This window comes from Heterodontus francisci, chromosome 3 (genome assembly GCF_036365525.1).
Source record: "Heterodontus francisci isolate sHetFra1 chromosome 3, sHetFra1.hap1, whole genome shotgun sequence".
Lineage (NCBI taxonomy): Eukaryota > Metazoa > Chordata > Chondrichthyes > Heterodontiformes > Heterodontidae > Heterodontus > Heterodontus francisci.
In genome coordinates, this window is record NC_090373.1 from 7,223,617 (window position 1) to 7,244,161 (window position 20,545).

General features: G+C 41.2%; 1 protein-coding gene across 20 annotated transcripts in view; it reads left to right on the forward strand.

Moving 5' to 3' along the window:
• Positions 1–20,545, forward strand: part of LOC137353703 (regulating synaptic membrane exocytosis protein 3-like) — a 1,492,914-nt gene that overhangs the window by 1,286,058 nt on the left and 186,311 nt on the right. For all 20 annotated transcript variants that reach the window (XM_068020069.1, XM_068020075.1, XM_068020096.1 and 17 more), the window contains one exon: positions 12,784–12,896. In XM_068020069.1, the coding sequence (XP_067876170.1) occupies positions 12,784–12,896 (113 nt within the window). The remainder of the gene's footprint in view (positions 1–12,783; positions 12,897–20,545) is intronic.

Below are 20,545 nucleotides of genomic sequence, written 5' to 3' on the forward strand. Positions count from 1 at the left end.
CAGAATTAGTAGAGGACTCAAATCGTAATCCTACCTTCCAAACACCTAATGACCTTTGCCGTGGCAGGTTACTAACATCTTCTATCATCCACAATTAATGACAGAGGATATCCAGTACACAGTTGTTATCTGTTTATGAACCCTAGTGTCTGAGGATTCCTCACTCCACTCCTCCCCTACCATACATGCTAGTGTCTGAAATAATTTGCAATTATGCTCTTTTGATTTACAAATTCAATCCACTTGCAAGGATTTATCTACACTACCAAGGAAAAACATCAACCTCCCAGGGAACCAGGCATTCTTTCCACTGCTATTTTAAATTATTCAACTAATGGTCTTCCACTTAATCTGTCTGATTTTACAAGCTTCGTTATTCCATTCCTCATTCTGGATACTCTGCATCCCTTCCATGCTGATGGTTAATCTCTCACCTTCATACTTCTTCTCCCTCACATAACTTTCTGTTAGAAACATAGGAAAAGGAGTAGGCCATTCAGCCCCTTCAGCCTGTTTGTCATTCATGTCTGATCTGTACCTTCACCCTACTGACCTGCCTTTGTCCCATATCCCTTGATACTTAACAAAAAATATTGGAAGTCTTCAACTGATTCAGCAGCACCCACTGTTTGTCTAGAATAGCAACTCCTACACACACCATTACTCTAACCCTCATTTCCCCACACCTCACATCAGACACACTGCAGACAAGTTATTTGACCTGGACAATCTCTAAACACTTCACAAAGATGTCACTAACAATCTCTTTCATGGAGAGAAGTTCATGCACAACTCCAGATAGGAAACTGCCACCAGAGGAGGCCCAGGCTACTTGCACAACCTCTGTCCCATTGAAGAAAACATGCTGGCCATCACAGGCAGGAGGACAGTCACACCATAGCTACTGACAATCCTGTAGCTGATGCCAGGCAAGGTTTCTTCATAACTAATCCTTTTTATCTCTTTTTATTTCAGTCACACCCTACATGCTCTGCATGATAAACTGCAGATAACTTCACTAGCACAAAACTTAAGGTTGGCACTCCAGTGCAATACTGAGTGAGTGCTGCACTGTTGGAGGTGCTGTCTTTTGAATGAGGCATTAAACTGAGGCCCATCTGCCCTCTCAGGTGGGTGTAAAAGATCTCATGGCAGTATTTTGAAGAAGAGCAGTTCTCCCCGGTGTCCCGGCTAATATTTATCCCTCAATCAACATCAAAAAAAATTATATGAACATACATACGAACATATGAATTAGGATCAGGAGTAGGCCCCTTGGCCCTTCGAGCCTGCTCTGCCATTCAACAAGATCATGGCTGATCTGATTGGAACCTCAACTCCACATTCCTGCCTACACCTGATAACCTTTCACCCCCTTGCTTATCAAGAATCTTTCTAGCTCTGTCTTAAAAGTATTGAAAATCTCTGTTTCCACCACCTTTTGAGCAAGACAATTCCAAAGACTCATGACCCTCTGAGATAAAGATACTTCTCCTCATCTCTGTCTTAAATAGGCGACCCCTTATTTTTAAACAGTGACCCCTAGTTCTAGATGCTCCCACAAGAGGAAACATCCTTTCCACAACCACCCTGTCAAGACCCCTCAGGATCTTATATGTTTCAATCAAGTCACTTCTTACTCTTCCAAACTCCAGGGCTACAAGCCTAGCCTGTTCAACCTTTCCTCATAAGACAACTCGCCCATTCCAGGTCTTTTAAACCTTCTCTGAATTGCTTCCAACACCTTTACCTCCTTCCTTAAATAAGAAGACCAATACTGTGCACAGTACTCCAGATGTGGTCTCATGCCTTGTATAACTGAAGCATAAGGAAAGGCTGAGGGACTTGAGGTTGTTTTCGTTAGAGAGAAGGAGGAGGAGAGGTGACTTAATGGAGACATATATGATAATCAGAGGGTTAGATAGGGTGGATAGTGAGAGTCTTTTTCCTTGGATGGTGATGGCAAACACGAGGGGACATAGCTTTAAGTTGAGGGGTGATAGATATAGGACAGATGTCAGAGGTAGTTTCTTTACTCAGAGAATAGTAGGGGCATGGAACGCCCTGCCTGCAACAGTAGTAGACTCGCCAACTTTAAGGGCATTTAAGTGGTCATTGGATAGACATATGGATGAAAATGGAATAGTGTAGGTCAGATGGTTTCACAGTTCGGCGCAACATCGAGGGCCGAAGGGCCTGTACTGCGCTGTAATGTTCTGTGTTCTATGTTCTTAACCTCCCTACTTCTGTATTCACTTCCCCTCACAATAAACAATAACATTCTATTAGCTTTCCTAATTACTTGTTGTACCTGCATTTTAACCTTTTGCGATTTATGCACTAGGACACCCAGATTCTTCTGCATCTCAGAGCTCTGCAATTTCTCACCATTTAGATAATATTTATTTTTTATTCTTCCTGCCAAAATGGACAATTTCACATTTTCCCACATTATACTCCATTTGCCAGATCTTTGCCCACTCACTTAACCTATCTATATCCCTTTGTCGCCTCCTTATTTGCTCTTCACAATTTACTTTCCTATCTTTCTTTGTGTCATCAGCAAATTTAGCAACCATACTTTCGGTCCCATCATCTAAGTCATTTATATAAATTGTGAAATGTTGAGGTCCCAGCACTGATCCCTGTGGCACATTACTCGTTACATCTTGCCACCCAGAAAATGACCCATTTATGCCTAACCTCTGTTTCCTTATCTATGCCAATATGTTTCCCCCTACACCATTGCTATGACCAAGGCGAGAGGAGTGCACTGTTTTTTTCTAATTCCACTTCTCCACATGTCGCAACATATATTTAATTTTTTTCCCAGTTACCAATATGGTCAATCATAAACTCTATTTTTATCCCAGAATAAAATGCACCAACCAGGTTTCTTTCCTAAACAACACAATGATCAGTTTATTATAAAACAAGTCTTAACCAGTAATGAAGCAAAGCATTAACACACAGATTGAAATATAAAAGTTCCCTTTTTACCTTAGCTTCTCACACACGGACATACACCAGTTTACAGAAAACATAGAAATTTAGTCTTTCGAGCTTTATTACAAAAAAAAGTAAAGGAATATTTTAGCCAAATACTTGATCATTCTTGAAGAAAAAAAGATTATGGAAAGGTGTCAGATGTCCTTTGTTTTGATTTGGCATCTCAAATACGCATATATGGTTGTCACTCTAAACTAAGTTCTTGTCTGGCGACGACGATCAGTTCGGGCAGGCTTTCCGGGAAAAATGCAGCAACAGGGGTTTCAGGCAGTTTCTTACACTTGCTTCTCAGAACTTCTCAAAGAGATGGAAAACTGGCAGGCTTTTCAAAAAGCTGAAACAAGCTGAGATGGGGTTTGTTCCCTTGGCAAGTTTTCTTCAACTGTCTTTTTTAACACTGTCCATATCACCAACTCAATGTCCAAAGTGAAACCAAAACCAGTGTCACAAGAATCAAGCCTCCTGACCCCTGTAAATCTTGACCAGTCACTTCTCTGTAAACATCTTCCCCAAGTCAAATAAAACGCTGCTGGGTATTTATCTGAAAACAGGTGCCTTCCGTTAACTGTTGTTCACAAGATCAGTCCAAAAGGCCTTCTGATGACCTCTTTAAAAAAAACAAAGTTCCAGCATCTATGGAATTTATTTCAGTTTTAAAACACAAATCCTCATAATTTAACAAAAAAAGGAAGCATTCATAACACCATGAGCTTTTCTATTCTGCAAAAAGCTTTGATGTGGCACCTTATCAAATGCCTTCTGGAAATGAAAGTACAATACAATACTGGTTCCCCTTTATCCACAGCACATGTAACTTCTTCAAAGAACTCCAATAAATTGGTTAAACATGATTTCCCTTTCACAAAACAATGTTGACTCTGCCTGATTACCTTGAATTTTTCTAAGTGCCCTGCTATCGACTTCTTTAATAATAGCTTCTAACATTTTCCCTATGAGAGATGTTAAGCTATATGTTGAGCGGATCATGAAGATTTGACATTATGTGGTTGCTTGGCATGGCAAACACTAATTGATTTGTGCTCCACCATGCAGCCAATTTCCGAGAACTATACCTTTTCCTGAAGAAGTTGCTTGGTTTTGAAAATTCTCCGGTGACACTCGTGCTATTTCTGCAACACGTTCTCTCAATGAATGCGGAATGACAGTGCAGTTGCTGCGTAACTTGCAATCAGAAGTTGTTGCAACTGTGAGCTCATTTCGAACATTGTGAAGACCTTGTAGCGTGCGAGTGACTTCATTTGTAGATGCTCTCTCAATCCCATCTTTCCAGTTTTGTAATTTCATAGCTGTTACACATAGTTGCAGTTTTGTTTGGATGTCACTTTGATGTCAGTTAATTTTAGTGATGTCAGCACTGCATTTACGCTCACAAAGTTAAGATGTTGTTCGGCAGTCTGTTCTTCATGACTAGTAGAACTGATTGTCAGCAAAGGATGGTGCAAAAGGTAGTCAGCTGGGTTAGGTTTGCCTGGCTGATACTTAACACGGAACTCGTACTCTTGTAGTTTGAGTCTTCTACACACTATTAAAGCAGGTGGCTTGCATTGTGGATTGTTGAATAGGCTCATTCATAACCTGTGATTAGTTATTACTTCACACTCACTTGCAAGTACAGATGAAAGTGTTGGATTCTCCATGTGATTGAGAGTGCTTCTCTCTCTCTTTGCGAATCTCGTTGTTCTACGGGTGTTACGATCTGCTTGCCATCGTGAGGATTGATGGGTGATCTACTAAGTCAGCCGGGCTTACATCCACGACTAGCTGGGTGGCTTTCCAGGGTCAAAATAGGCATTTGTGCAACTTGCTGACAACCGTTGTTTGATTTGGTGTACAGCTTGTTTGTGCAATTTAGTCCACACCCCTTTGGTGGTCTCTTTTGTCAGATTGCTTTGGGGTGTGGGCAGGAGGACAGACTGCGTAGTGAGGTCAGGAATGGAACGACTACAGTATATGATGAGCCCAAGCAGATTCCAGACTTCAAACACGCTCGTAGGATCTGCAGCTTTTGCAATGGCTTCAACTTTCACATGACCAAATAATTCACTTCTGCTTTCATTAAACAGGCATTTGTGTTTGTTCAGGGTGAGGTTGCATTCTCTAAGATGTTGTAGGCATGTATGTAGGCATGTCTCATGTTCACTTTCTGTGCGACTGTAGCTGAGAATGTCATCACTGATATTCAGCATGCCTTCAAGTCCTTGCAGTTCAGACTGAATCATGTACTGAAATAGCTCAGCTGCTCAGTTGACTCCAAACTTGAGCCTCTTGTATTGAAAGAGCCTGGTGTGAGTGGAGAACACTATAAGATACCTCGATTCTTCTGGAAGCTCAATTTAATGGTAGCCTGCATTGAGGTCAAGTTGAGCAAAACATTTAGCACCATTCACTTTCTCTGTGATGTCCTCAATTGTTGGTGCCAAATGTTTTTCTTGTCATATTGCTTGATTTGGAGACCACATATCAATGCAGCTTCTGATCTTTTCCTCGCTCTCAGTTTTCTTGATAAGTTGTATGGGTGAGACCCAAGGGGTGAGTTCATCCCTAACATTCTCAATGATGTCGAGGTCAAGCAAGCGCAGAAGTTCCTTCTCTGTAAAGGACTGCTCGGGTATAAAATTGAAACGAGACCCGGGCTCGACCCGAGCACATCCAACCCGAACCCGACCCAGGCCAGAGTCCTTTTTTTGCGCCCAACCCGACCCGACTATCGTAATAAGGTTAGTGATAGCAAACAGGTTATTGCGCTCTACCTTGTCCACATGTTGTGATCCGATTCATCCGTTCCGGCAGCAGGCTATTCCTGCAGATGGAGTTGTGGGGAAGCTGATCCTGATCCCGTCACCAGGAACCAACACCCCTCCAACTTTCACACACAAGCACTTTGTGGCCAAGTTCATTGGATAGTGACCAGGGGTACAAACCTAGTGATTTCCTTACCTCCTCCCTTTTTTAGTCAACACAGTTTTCAGGGGATTGTAGGGCTGTAGAGATTTGGAGTGGTGGGGGGTGGGGTGGGTGTGAAAGGCCATGAAGATTGAACATGAGCAACACAGAGGCCAATGATCATTTTCTTACTGCTATTCCTAAACTCAGTGAATTCAATCCAGAGAGATTGGACTGGACACTAAATTTCAGTGAAAGGAAAGATTGATTAATTGGAAAAATAGCAGGCTTTCCCAGTGCTGTTTGATTGTTAATGTACAGTACTGCAGATGCCCGGTGCTGTCTGATCATTAGTCTGCAGATCTGCAGTGCTGTTTGATTGAAGACTTCTGGTTGTTCAGCATACACATATCAAATAGTCTACAAAGCAAAAAAAAAGATATGTTGACAAAGTATTTTGAACAATTTCTAGCATTGACATTTAAAACAATTTTACATAAAGGTCTGTATCACTTAAAAAAAAATATTCTTACCCTAGATTATTTGATGTCATGGGTGAATCTCAACCCTCCAAAGCTTTCAGATTGTCCATTGATCCTTTGAGATCTTTGTAAGTTTTTGTAGCACTGCCAGATAAACAATCAGCAAGTGCTGCTTGTTAATTGCTTTTACACACTTGACTGTCTAGTTCCTCTATAAGATTACAGTTCAGTCTTAGAAGAGATAAAGCATCCCAGAAGCCCTGATTTGAAGTATTAAAATGCAAAACAAATAATCTAACAGCGATTAAGTACAGTTATGTATTTATTGAATATCTTTCTTCCAACTCCTTGCGTAGATAAAATTAAAAATCCCAACTCTAGGAGCTGAACTAAGTTTTTGTAGATAACTTTCAAATACACACAGTATTTCTGTTTCTGTCAGAAATACCAGCCTGTCTCTTCTGAGACTTTCAAACAACATCTTGACTCCCTCACGATTTTTAAGCCGTCTTCTCATGAGATTATCCATTTTCTCTGTACAAGGAAAGACTTGCTCTTCCCCAGCATCTCTCACAACCTCAGGACGTCCCAAAGCACTTTCCACCCAATGAAGGACTTTGTGAATTGTAATCACTGTTGTAAAGTAGAAAATGCAGCAGCCATTGCCCACAGCAAGCTCCCACAAACAGCACTGTGATAATAACCAGATAAAACAGAAACATATCGCGTCAAATCATAGATTAAAAAGAAAACAAATAGCCTACTCCAACGAAACACCCAATCAACAGTTAAGTGAACATTTGATTTAGTAGTCTCAGTTACAGACACAGCGGAAAAAAATAGAACAAAAGGTTTTATAAATTGTCATGTAGAAATAGAATGGAGTCAACAGTGGAAGGCTTAAGGGTAGTCCTCCGCTGGTCGATTGTCCTTAAGGGCAGTCCTCTGCTGGTCGATCGTCCTTAAGGGCAGTCCTCTGCTGGTCGATCGTCCTTAAGGGCAGTCCTCCGCTGGTCGATCGTCCTTAAGGGCAGTCCTCCGCTGGTCGATCGTCTTTAAAGGCAGTCCTCCGCTGGTCGATTGTCCTGAAGGGCAGTCCTCCGCTGGTCGATCGTCTTTAAAGGCAGTCCTCCGCTGGTCGATTGTCCTGAAGGGCAGTCCTCCGCTGGTCGATCGTCTTTAAAGGCAGTCCTCCGCTGGTCGATTGTCCTTAACGGCAGTCCTCCGCTGGTCAATTGTCCTTAAGGGCAGTCCTCTGCTGGTCAATTGTCCTTAAGGGCAGTCCTCCGCTGGTCGATCGCCCTTAAGGGCAGTCCTACACTGGTCAATTGTCCTTAAGGGCAGTCCTCCGCTGGTCAATTGTCCTTAAGGGCAGTCCTCCGCTGGTCGATTGCCCTTAAGGGCAGTCCTCCGCTGGTCGATTGTCCTTAAGGGCAGTCCTCCGCTGGTCGATCGCCCTTAAGGGCAGTCCTCCGCTGGTCAATTGTCCTTAAGGGCAGTCCTCCGCTGGTCAATTGTCCTTAAGGGTAGTCCTCCGCTGGTCGATCGCCCTTAAGGGCAGTCCTCCGCTGGTCAATTGTCCTTAAGGGTAGTCCTCCGCTGGTCGATCGTCCTTAAGGGCAGTCCTCCGCTGGTCAATTGTCCTTAAGGGCAGTCCTCTGCTGGTCGATCGCCCTTAAGGGCAGTCCTCCGCTGGTCGATCGTCCTTAAGGGCAGTCCTCCGCTGGTCAATTGTCCTTAAGGGCAGTCCTCCGCTGGTTGATTGTCCTTAAGGGCAGTCCTCCGCTGGTCGATCGTCCTTAAGGGCAGTCCTCCGCTGGTCGATCGCCCTTAAGGGCAATCCTACACTGGTCAATTGTCCTTAAGGGCAGTCCTCCGCTGGTCAATTGTCCTTAAGGGCAGTCCTCCGCCGGTCAATTGTCCTTAAGGGCAGTCCTCCGCTGGTCGATCGCCCTTAAGGGCAATCCTACACTGGACAGTTGTCCTTAAGGGCAGTCCTCCGCTGGTCAATTGTCCTTAAGGGCAGTCCTCCGCTGGTCAATTGTCCTTAAGGGCAGTCCTCCGCTGGTCAATTGTCCTTAACGGCAGTCCTCCGCTGGTCGATGGTCCTTCCAGTTACGCTGAAGTTTTTCTCACTGCTGCTACTGCTCGCTGGAATGCAAAGTATGCTTCTAGCCAGCCTGGCCAATTTAGGATATGCAACACTGTGTTCCTTCCACCTGTCCAACAGATCACACTCGTTTGCCATCACCAGCACAGCAGGCCTCTGTGCTGTGTACTGCTGCACTTTATCATTTGTGTCCATTTCTTCATGAACATTCTCCCAATCAGCTAATTCGATCACTGCTTTTTTGGCAGCTGTAGGTTCATCATCAATCGCTTTCGTTTCCTTCACAGGGTCTTCTGTTTTAAAGCTGTTGATAAGTCTGTGAACTTCAGAACAAACTTTTTCCCTATCATGGCTGGACAACATTCGCAGCTGATAAAATTTACGCCAGAGAAATATTGCTACCTTGTACACGTCATTTACGTCAACTTTTTTCAGAAGCCACTCTCTGTGCCGTTGCCTGACAACTGCTTGCATTGAAGTATCTGTAGATAGTGGCATACAGAGTCGGTTAAGTTTCTCAAACCATGGAATTACCAGGTTCAATGTAGAATACTGGTCTCCCTCGAGTTCCCTCTGAGCTTCAGAAAATGATTGAAGGAAATCAACCAAAATCTGCAAGTCACTGGGGGCGATGTTTTCCAGCCTGTAGTTTTCCCCAGGCTGATCCAGTTTCTCATGCAGCTCATGATAAATATCCTGAATTGAATTCAGTGTCAGATACACAGTACTGTACCTCGTTTCTCCCATTGGGTTTAAAGTTTTAGACAACTGTGCAGCAAGATCAGACTGTTTAACGTCTGTCACCAAGGCTTTGGCATGATGTATAGTTTCTGCAACATCCGGAGCTTCAGAAGTTAATTCCTTTGGGTCAAGTGAATGTGGAAGGACCAGGTTACATATGTGGTCCTGACAATCCAGACGTTGATATGGTCTAAGTGCAAAGACTATGTTAGCACCGTGATCGGTCACCCAGACTAATCTATTTTAATTTGCTGGGTCGAATCACCAGCAGCTTTAAAATCTCACGCCTGATGTTTTCACCAGTTTTGGCATCCTCGAGTGGAAACATTGCTGTTGTTAAAACCTTGGCATTAAGTTTAAAATCTGCTGTGATGTAATGGCAAGTTATTGACATATAATGGATTTTACGGTCATCGTCCATCCACATGTCAGTTGTCATTCCCACATTCACATCCTTCAGTATGTCAGTAATCTGAGAAATTAGTTGTTTTCTCTTTTCTTCAGCCACATCACGACACCTTCTAGAAACTGTACTTGGATTTGGTAACACACTTGATGCTGATACTTGACCACATGTAGCACCCACATTCCTAAGCTCTTGTCATAGAGTCATAGAGTTATACAGCATAGAAGCAGGCCCTTCGGCCCATCGTGTCCGTGCCGGCCATCAAGCACCTATCTATTCTAATCCCATTTTCTAGCACTTGGCCCGTAGCCCTGTATGCTATGGCGTTTCAAGAGCTCATCTAAATACTTCTTAAATGTTGTGAGGATTCCTGCCTCTACCACCCCTTCAGGCAGTGTGTTCCAGATTCCAACCACCCTCTGGGTGAAAATTTTTTTCCTCAAATCCCTTTTAAACCTCCTGCCCCTTACCCTAAATCTATGCCCCCTGGTTATTGACCCCTCTGCTAAGGGAAATCATTTTGTCCTTTCTACCCTATTTATGCCCCTCATCATTTTGTGCTAACTCAACAAACCCTTCAACAAAGACAGTTTGGAATGGTTGAATATCCTTGCAACAGAGACTCACGGATTTGTCTGTAATTGCTAATTTCTTGTGAGCGGGTACATTGTTTTCTATCATCTGTACAAACGAAGTTAGGTACGACTGACTTGGCCCTGCTGCAGATCGAGTACAACCTTTTACAGTGTGCCGCTGCAAAGATGAATTTCCCATCTTTTTGCTGTCATATTTTAGTAGACGTTTGCAAGATTTGCATTGTACAAATCCACTTGAACTTTTACTATTGCAGAAAACAACAGCATTGAAATGTTTCCAAATGGAAGATTTACCTTTTCCGGCTACAGGACTTTCCACTGCTAAACATTCTCCAGTAGACAGCATTTGCTTTACATTCGTAGCGTACTGTAGTGTCGAATCACCTTTGGATGCATGGAAGCTACAGCGTGAACGCGATGACGTCATAGAGAACACTCACTGCAGAGTGCGGACTGCGCATTTGACCTTAATGTTGAATTGAAGATTACTTCCCGGAGGCAGCACTGTCCAGCCTGACCTGACCCGAGCGCTGGACTCGGAAGAGAGACCTGACATCGGGTTAAGTCGGGTAGCCAGGCTTTACTTCTCTGTCTGCTTTCTGACACGGAACAGTATTAGTCTATGTGGACGCATCTTGGGATCTACATGCAGCTTGCATGTAGCACCCTTCAATTTGCTGATACCCGTGAAGCAGTCAGCATACAGTTCAAGAACACAAAGGAACTGTGTATGTGACTGCAATTGTGCACAGATCTGTTGCTGTTTGGAAACTGATGAGCATGTCACTTTCTCCAGATATAGAATATGGCATTCGTTATAAAGTCATAGAGAGATACAGCACTGAAACAGGCCCTTCAGCCCATCAAGTCTGTGCTGACCATCAACCACCCATTTATACTTATCCTACATTAATTCCATATTCCCTACCACATCCCCACCTTCCCTCAATTGTCCTACCAACACTAGGGGCAACTTATAATAGCCAATTTACATATCAACCTGCAAGTCTTTGGCTGCGGGAGGAAACCGGAGCACCTGGCGAAAACCCACGAGATAACAGGGAGAGCTTGCAAACTCCACACAGGCAGTAAGTACCTAGCACTGAACCCAGGTCGCTGGAGCTATGAGGTTACAGTGCTAACCACTATGCCACTGTGCTGCCTGTTTTGGTGCCTTTGAATGCGATTTATGTTTCAAAAGTCCCAAGAACTTACAGTGGTTCGTTACAGTTGTAAGGGAAGATTTTTGTGTTCGCTGGTTTGCAAAGGATGGAACAGTCTTGAAGTTTGTTGAATGTTTTATATCCTGTGATGTTGACGGATGCTCCTGTATCTATGAGAGCATCTACATTCGAGCAGCCAATGGTCACTGTCACACAAAGATGGTTGCTGTGTCTGGAAGAGAGCACAAAAGTAGATTCATGGTCACCTAATTCCAGCTGACAGCTTTCTGTCTTTCACAAGTGCTTTTCTGCGAATTTGACTGGTGAGGCAATCTTCAATTATTTGTATAAAAGCAAAATACAATGGATGCTGGAAATCTGAAATCAAAACAGAAGGTGCTGGCAATACTTTATTATCAACAACTCTAGTGGTACTGGACATGCTACACCATGCATGTTCGCTGGCCTCAAATGAACACTACATAACAAATGAAAAATACACTACATGATGCACTTTGGGTGGACTAATATGGAAAGACAAGATACCATAAATGGCACAATTTTTAAACATGTAAATGAGCGGAGAGGCCTTGATGACCATAAACACAAATCCTTCCTTAAAGTAAACGGGGCAAGTTGATAAGGTGGTTAAAACAGCATATGGGTTGTGTTTATACGTCGAGGAATAGAATACAAAAGCAGAGATCCTGCTGGAGCTTTTAAAATCACTGGTTAGGCCTCAGATGGAATATTGTAGACAATTCTGGGATCCACACTTCAGGAAAGATGTAAAGACCTTAGAAAGGGCACAGAGGAGGTTTACCAGGATGTTATCAGGGATGAGGGACTTCAGTTCTGAGGAGATATTGGAAAGTTTGGACTGTCCTCCTTGGATCAGAGAAGGTTAAGAGGTGACCTAATAGAGGTTTTCAAGATGGTGAGAGGTTTTGATCGAGTAGGTAGAGAAAACAGATTCCCATTGGTGAGTGGGTCAATGACCAGAGAAACATAGATTCAAAATCATTGACAAAAGGGGATATGAGGAGAATTTTTTTCACTCAGGGCAAAATTGTCAGGATCTGCAACGCTCTTCTTGAAAAGGTGGTGAAAGCTGATTCCATAAATAATTTTCAGGGAGTTGGGCAGGTACCTGAGGATTAGGAACTTACAGGGTTTTGGATGAAAAACAGGGATGTGGGACTAAGCATGACTGCTCTTTCAAAAAGCCAGCACAGGCATGATGGGCTGAATGGCATCTTAAGTTACGATAATTTTATGATTAAATAACTGAGAAAGCTGTTGTGTTAGGGCAGCTTTAATTTTTTCAGCATAACATTTCTTTTGGAAAGTCAAAAACATCTCATTTCCACAGGAAGCCAAGTAGCGGAGGAGCGATCAAAACAGATGAAGGCAAAAGTACACTCCGGCAAACAGTTTTTGGGATCAGTAACCAGTTTGGAGCAGGAACGTGAACAATATGCAAAGGTAAGAATTACATAGAATGTGCAGCACAGAAACGAGCTGTTTTTTATGCTGTACACAAGCCTCTTCCTACTCTTCTTCATCCAATCCTATCAACATGTCCTTCTATTCCTTTCTCATGTTTTATCCGGCTTCCTCTTAAATGCATCGATACTATTCACTTCAGCACCTCCTTATGATAGCAATTTCCACATTCAAACCACTCTCTGGATAAAGAAGTTTCTCCTGATTCCACATTGGATTTATAAGTGACTGTTTTACACTTACAGCCTCAGTTTTGGTCTCTTCCACAAGTGGAAGTATTTTCTCTACATCTATCTGAGCAAACTCTTTCATAAACTCTATCAGCTCACCACCACCTTCTCAAGGGCAATTAGGGACAGGCAATAAATGCTGCCCAAACCATTGTCACCCACATCCCATGAATGAATAAAAAAGGTCACCCCTCAGCCTTCTTTTTCTAGAGGAAAGAGCCCCAGCCTGTTCACTCTTTCCTGATAGTTATAGTTTCTCAGTTCTGGTATTATCCTCGTAAATCTTTTCTGCTCCTTCTCCAGTGCCCAGCAACTCCAGGCCAGTCAGTTCAACCTCAGTGGTGGGAAAACTTTTAGAAACAATGATCCGGGACAAAATTAAGTCACTTGGGCAAGTGTGGATTAATTAAGGAAAGCCAGCATGGATTTGTTAAGGGCAAACCGTGTTGAATTAATTTGATTGAGTTTTTTGATGAGGTAACCTGTGCCACTACTTTTACTGATCTGTACATCTGTATCGCCCGATCCCTTTGTTCCTCTACCACATTTAGACACTTATTTTCCAAGCAATATGTGGCCTCTTTATTTCTCCTCCCAAAATGAACCACTGATCATTATTGAATTTGTTTGGCCGTTACATGCCCATTCTGCAAGTTTATTAATATTTCTTTTGGTGGCAAAGCCAATTATTTCTCGTTAAATTGAAAACCAGATGAAGGAATTGGTAAACAGGGGGTGGGGGAAGGGGTCACGATAGAGGACAACAGCTGGACAACTCAGCGCCAGGAAAGTAGATGAGCCTACATTGTAACAACCATTGTAAATTACTGTACCAAATTGGATGTGGCACAGTACAGAAGCTTTCTGGTCACCAAGTCATGTTTAGAGTATTCATTCACTTTGGCAAATCTTCCAGCTAAAATAAAGCACCACAGACAGCAGCAGGGAGTGTGTTGTGGTGTTTAACAGGGATTGTGCTGTATCATTAAAGTACACTGGTTCAGATACTAGTGAGGTGCAGTTCACACTGCAAAATCCTATAGTGTTTTGGAATTCCAGTAACTGCTGCTCACCAGCCCAGGAAAAGCAAACTGTGTATTTAAATGAGTACAGCGAGTACAGCTTTATTGCCCCTTAGGTAATGCTCTGCTCTCATCGGTCTTTGCTACAATAAACAATATTGATTGTTGTAGGGTGACAATAGTCTGGTGATAATGTACTAATGTATACTACAGGTTGCCCATCCTAGCCTAAGTATAGACGACTTGCTGGCGAGCTCCAGTGACAGTGACCCTGCCGTAATCCAGGCAGCTCCCATCGGTGGGAGGGAGGGGGTGAAAGTTGTAAAATGCGGTATTGAATGTCACAAAAGAGAAATCTATTGGTGTCTAGGCGACAACCCAGATGGGCCACCTGTGCCAGACAGCTATTGCGTGAGGAAACTCCTAGCCTGGGTGTTCTCTCCTGCTGCCATTCCCTCTCTAATAAGGGGGATCAGGTTTGGGATGAACAGAGGTTTAATTCCACACAAACAGCCCTGAAGGATGAAATCTGGTGTGTTTAGGGCCCAGTCTAATTTCCTACCTTCTGCTGCACTCACGCTGAACTGAAGGCAGGAGGGCAGAAGAATGGTCACCGATTTCCAGCTTCTTGAATTTATATTTTCACTTTTCTCAGGTCCTGCCAAGAATCCCAGCCCCCAGTTACCTGGCCATTCTCCAGGAGTGAACCAGGGCAGGCTATTCAACGGTGGGTTCACCACGGGTGAGCTCAATCCTAGCCTCACTTGACGTTTACTCCTGAACGCTTGGCAGCAGAAATGTTTGATCCAGAACCAAACCACTTCAAACCAAGTTGCCATGTTTTTCAGAGTTTCACTTTGCCTGCTTTCTGAAATTGCCTAACACCTTTGTGCATTGTAGTTGGTGCATTAATTTTTTTCTGCTTGTTTCTGATTTTCTGATCCACCTCATTTGCGGCACTTGTGGCAGAATCTGCCTCTCACGAATTGGTCTCTTCAGCCATCAGCAAAAGTGCTCGGTGTGAAACTATCCCATCACTAATGGATTTGTTGCATGTCCATCATCTCACATAGATGGAAGGAGGCCGACGTTTTAAATTTTGTCCAATTGTTTGGTGCAGCAATTCTGCTGCCACCATTCATCTCATGTGCCTGTGTTTAGCATGAGCATTCAGTGGGTCTGCCCATGATTGACCTGTATTTGGAGAAAGGAGACAATTTCATAGGAGTTTCCTACAGGTAACCCTGGCATTTCCACTCACTCTGCTGTACTGTACAGGTTAATGAATCCTACACAGATATCAGATCAAATATGCTTCGAGTTCACTGCCATTCCCAGCAGCAAGCTCTGAAGATTCTCAAAGGATCTCAGGCTCCTGCCTAATTAATGGGTGCAGCTCAGCATGCAAGGCATGAAACCATGGATCCCACAACAGCTGCCTTAACCACATTTCCCTGGTTGCTCCTCCTGTGCTGCCACCTCCACTTGCTGCCCCTTACTGGTACTTCACCAGCCACTTCCTCCTCACTCCTGCTATCAAATCCTGTCAAAGTAAATGTGCTTGGCCAAGCACTTATGGAGTTTGGAGTGTTTAACAGGTCCTGAGGCTGTTTCATGGTTGTCTCCAACTTCTTCACCTTGGGAGATCATATACAAAGATATATGCAGCCAATGGGTTTACACACAGACAGCCACATCTCTCCCTCTACTTCTAGGCACCACCACTTCTGTTTCGCTAGTGGTTGTATTTAGTGGTTGTATTTAGTGGTTGTATTTACTGGTTGTATATAGTGGTTGTATTTACTGGTTGTATTTACTGGTTGTATTTAGTGGTTGTATTTAGTGGTTGTATTTAGTGGTTGTATTTACTGGTTGTATTTAGTGGTAGTATTTAGTGGTTGTATTTAGTGGTTGTATTTACTGATTGTATTTAGTGGTTGTATTTACTGGTTGTATATAGTGGTTGTATTTACTGGTTGTATTTACTGGTTGTATTTAGTGGTTGTATTTAGTGGTTGTATTTAGTGGTTGTATTTAGTGGTTGTATTTACTGGTTGTATTTAGTGGTAGTATTTAGTGGTTGTATTTAGTGGTTGTATTTAGTGGTTGTATTTACTGGTTGTATTTAGTGGTTGTATTTAGTGGTTGTATTTACTGGTTGTATTTAGTGGTTGTATTTACTGGCTGTATTTAGTGGTTGTATTTAGTGGTTGTATTTACTGGTTGTATATAGTGGTTGTATTTACTGGTTGTATTTACTGGTTGTATTTAGTGGTTGTATTTAGTGGTTGTATTTAGTGGTTGTATTTAGTGGTTGTATTTACTGGTTGTATTTAGTGGTAGTATTTAGTGGTTGTATTTAGTGGTTGTATTTACTGATTGTATTTAGTGGTTGTATTTACTGGTTGTATTTAGTGGTTGTATTTACTGGCTGTATTTAGTGGTTGTATTTAGTGGTTGTATTTACTGGTTGTATTTTGTGGTTGTATTTACTGGTTGTATTTACTGGTTGTATTTAGCGGTTGGATTTAGCGGTTGTATTTAGTGGTTGTATTTACTGGTTGTATTTAGTGGTTGTATTTAGTGGTTGTATTTAGTGGTTGTACTTAATGGTTGTATTCACTGGTTGTATTTAGCGGTTGTATATAGTGGTTGTATTTAGTGGTTGTATTTACTGGTTGTATTTAGTGGTTGTATTTAGTGGTTGTATTTACTGGTTGTATTTAGTGGTAGTATTTAGTGGTTGTATTTAGTGGTTGTATTTAGTGGTTGTATTTAGTGGTTGTATTTAGTGGTTGTATTTAGTGGTTGTATTTACTGGTTGTATTTAGTGGTAGTATTTAGTGGTTGTATTTAGTGGTTGTATTTACTGATTGTATTTAGTGGTTGTATTTACTGGCTGTATTTACTGGTTGTATTTAGTGGTTGTATTTAGTGGTTGTATTTACTGGTTGTATTTAGTGGTAGTATTTAGTGGTTGTATTTAGTGGTTGTATTTACTGATTGTATTTAGTGGTTGTATTTACTGGTTGTATTTAGTGGTTGTATTTACTGGCTGTATTTACTGGCTGTATTTAGTGGTTGTATTTAGTGGTTGTATTTACTGGTTGTATTTTGTGGTTGTATTTACTGGTTGTATTTACTGGTTGTATTTAGCGGTTGGATTTAGCGGTTGTATTTACTGGTTGTATTTACTGGTTGTATTTAGTGGTTGTATTTAGTGGTTGTATTTAGTGGTTGTACTTAATGGTTGTATTCACTGGTTGTATTTAGCGGTTGTATATAGTGGTTGTATTTAGTGGTTGTATTTACTGGTTGTATTTACTGGTTGTATTTAGCGGTTGGATTTAGAGGTTGTATTTACTGGTTGTATTTACTGGTTGTATTTACTGGTTGTATTTAGTGGTTGTATTTAGTGGTTGTATTTAGTGGTTGTATTTACTGGTTGTATTTAGTGGTTGTATTTACTGGTTGTATTTACTGGTTGTATTTACTGGTTGTATTTAGTGGTTGTATTTAGTGGTTGTATTTACTGGTTGTATTTAGTGGTTGTATTTAGTGGTTGTATTTACTGGTTGTATTTAGTGGTTGTATTTAGTGGTTGGATTTACTGGTTGTATTTAGTGGTTGTACTTAATGGTTGTATTTACTGGTTGTATTTAGCGGTTGTATTTAGTGGTTGTATTTACTGGTTGTATTTAGTGGTTGTATTTAGTGGTTGTATTTACTGGTTGTATTTACTGGTTGTATTTAGCGGTTGGATTTAGCGGTTGTATTTACTGGTTGTATTTAGTGGTTGTATTTAGTGGTTGTATTTAGTGGTTGTATTTACTGGTTGTATTTAGTGGTTGTATTTAGTGGTTGTATTTACTGGTTGTATTTACTGGTTGTATTTAGTGGTTCTACTTAATGGTTGTATTTACTGGTTGTATTTAGCGGTTGTATTTAGTGGTTGTATTTACTGGTTGTATTTAGTGGTTGTATTTAGTGGTTGTATTTACTGGTTGTATTTAGTGGTTGTATTTAGTGGTTGTATTTACTGGTTGTATTTAGTGGTTGTATTTAGCGGTTGGATTTAGCGGTGGAATTTACTGGTTGTATTTACTGGTTGTATTTAGTGGTTGTATTTAGTGGTTGTATTTAGTGGTTGTATTTAGTGGTTGTATTTAGTGGTTGTATTTACTGGTTGTATTTAGTGGTTGTATTTAGTGGTAGTATTTACTGGTTGTGTTTAGTGGTTGTATTTAGTGGTTGTATTTAGTGGTAGTATTTACTGGTCGTGTTTACTGTTCGTATTTACCGGTTGTATTTACCGGTTGTATTTAGTGGTTGTATTTACTGTTTGCATTTAGTGGTTGTATTCACTGGTTGTATTTACTGGTTGTATTTAGTGGTTGTATTTACTGGTTGTATTTAGTGTGTGTATTTAGTGGTTGTATTTAGTGGTTGTATTTAGTGGTTGTATTTACTGGTTGGATTTACTGGTTGTATTTAGTGGTTGTACTTAATGGTTGTATTTACTGGTTGTATTTAGCGGTTGTATTTAGTGGTTGTATTTACTGGTTGTATTTAGTGGTTGTATTTAGTGGTTGTATTTACTGGTTGTATTTACTGGTTGTATTTAGCGGTTGGATTTAGCGGTGGAATTTACTGGTTGTATTTACTGGTTGTATTTAGTGGTTGTATTTAGTGGTTGTATTTAGTGGTTGTATTTACTGGTTGTATTTAGTGGTTGCATTTACTGGTTGTATTTACTGGTTGTATTTACTGGTTGTATTTAGTGGTTTTATTTAGTGGTTGTATTTACTGGTTGTATTTAGTGGTTGTATTTAGTGGTTGTATTCACTGGTTGTATTTACTGGTTGTATTTAGTGGTTGTATTTCCTGGTTGTATTTAGTGGTTGTATTTAGTGGGTGTATTTACTGGTTGTATTTAGTGGGTGTATTTAGTGGTTGTATTTACAGGTTGTATTTAGTGGTTGTATTTAGTGGTTGTATTTAGTGGTTGTATTTATTTAGTGGTTGTATTTAGTGGTTGTATTTACTGCTTGTAATTACTGGTTGTATTTAGTGGTTGTATTTACTGGTTGTATTTACTGGTTGTATTTAGTGGTTGTATTTACTGGTTGTAATTACTGGTTGTATTTAGTGGTTGTTTTTGCTGGTGTATTTACGGGTTGTATTTACTGGTTGTATTTAGTGGTTGTATTTACTGCTTGTAATTACTGGTTGTATTTAGTGGTTGTATTTACTGGTTGTATTTACTGGTTGTATTTAGTGGGTGTATTTACTGGTTGTAATTACTGGTTGTAATTACTGGTTGTATTTAGTGGTTGTATTTAGTGATTGTATTTACTGGTTGTATTTACTGGTTGTAATTACTGGTTGTATTTAGTGGTTGTATTTAGTGGTTGTATTTACTGGTTGTATTTACTGGTTGTATTTACTGGTTGTATTTCCTGGTTGTATTTAGTGGTTGTATTTACTGGTTGTATTTAGTGGTTGTTTTTGCTGGTGTATTTACTGGTTGTATTTACTGGTTGTATTTACTGGTTGTATTTACTGGTTGTATTTAGTGGTTGTATTTACTGGTTGTATTTGTGGTTGTATTTACTGGTTGTATTTACTGGTTGTATTTAGTGGTTGTATTTATTGGTTGTATTTATTGGTTGTATTTACTGGTTGTATTTACTGGTTGTATTTAGTGGTTGTTTTTGCTGGTGTATTTACGGGTTGTATTTACTGGTTGTATTTAGTGGTTGTATTTACTGGTTGTATTTGTGGTTGTATTTAGTGGTTGTATTTACTGGTTGTATTTACTGGTTGTATTTACTGGTTGTATTTGTGGTTGTATTTACTGGTTGTATTTACTGGTTGTATTTAGTGGTTGTATTTATTGGTTGTATTTACTGGTTGTATTTGTGGTTGTATTTACTGGCTGTAATTAGTAGTTGTATTTACTGGTTGTATTTACTGGTTGTATTTAGTGGTTGTATTTAGTGGTTGTATTTAGTGGATGTATTTCCGGTAGTTCCTGCAGCCATACTGGTGCCAAACGTCGTGCTCTGCACTCCTTTGGACCCCACAAATTCTCTCAGGCATGCGCCATGGAGAGGTCACTCCATAGTTGCCTCACAGTGACTGAAACAACACGGAAGGCAGCAGTTACGAGTTATAAGTCCAGATATATTGGCGGAGAAACCGGGCGCCATGGGTTGCCTTTGTCGGTGGGAGAGGTCATTGTTTCTCACTGGGCAGCTACCGCCCGCCTCAAACCGGGCAGCCCCCGGTCAATAAGGTTCTGTCCCGCCACAGTCTACCTGCTTCAATGGGTGCTTGGAGCTCAGGGTCATTGCCCGAAAGGTGAACTGATACA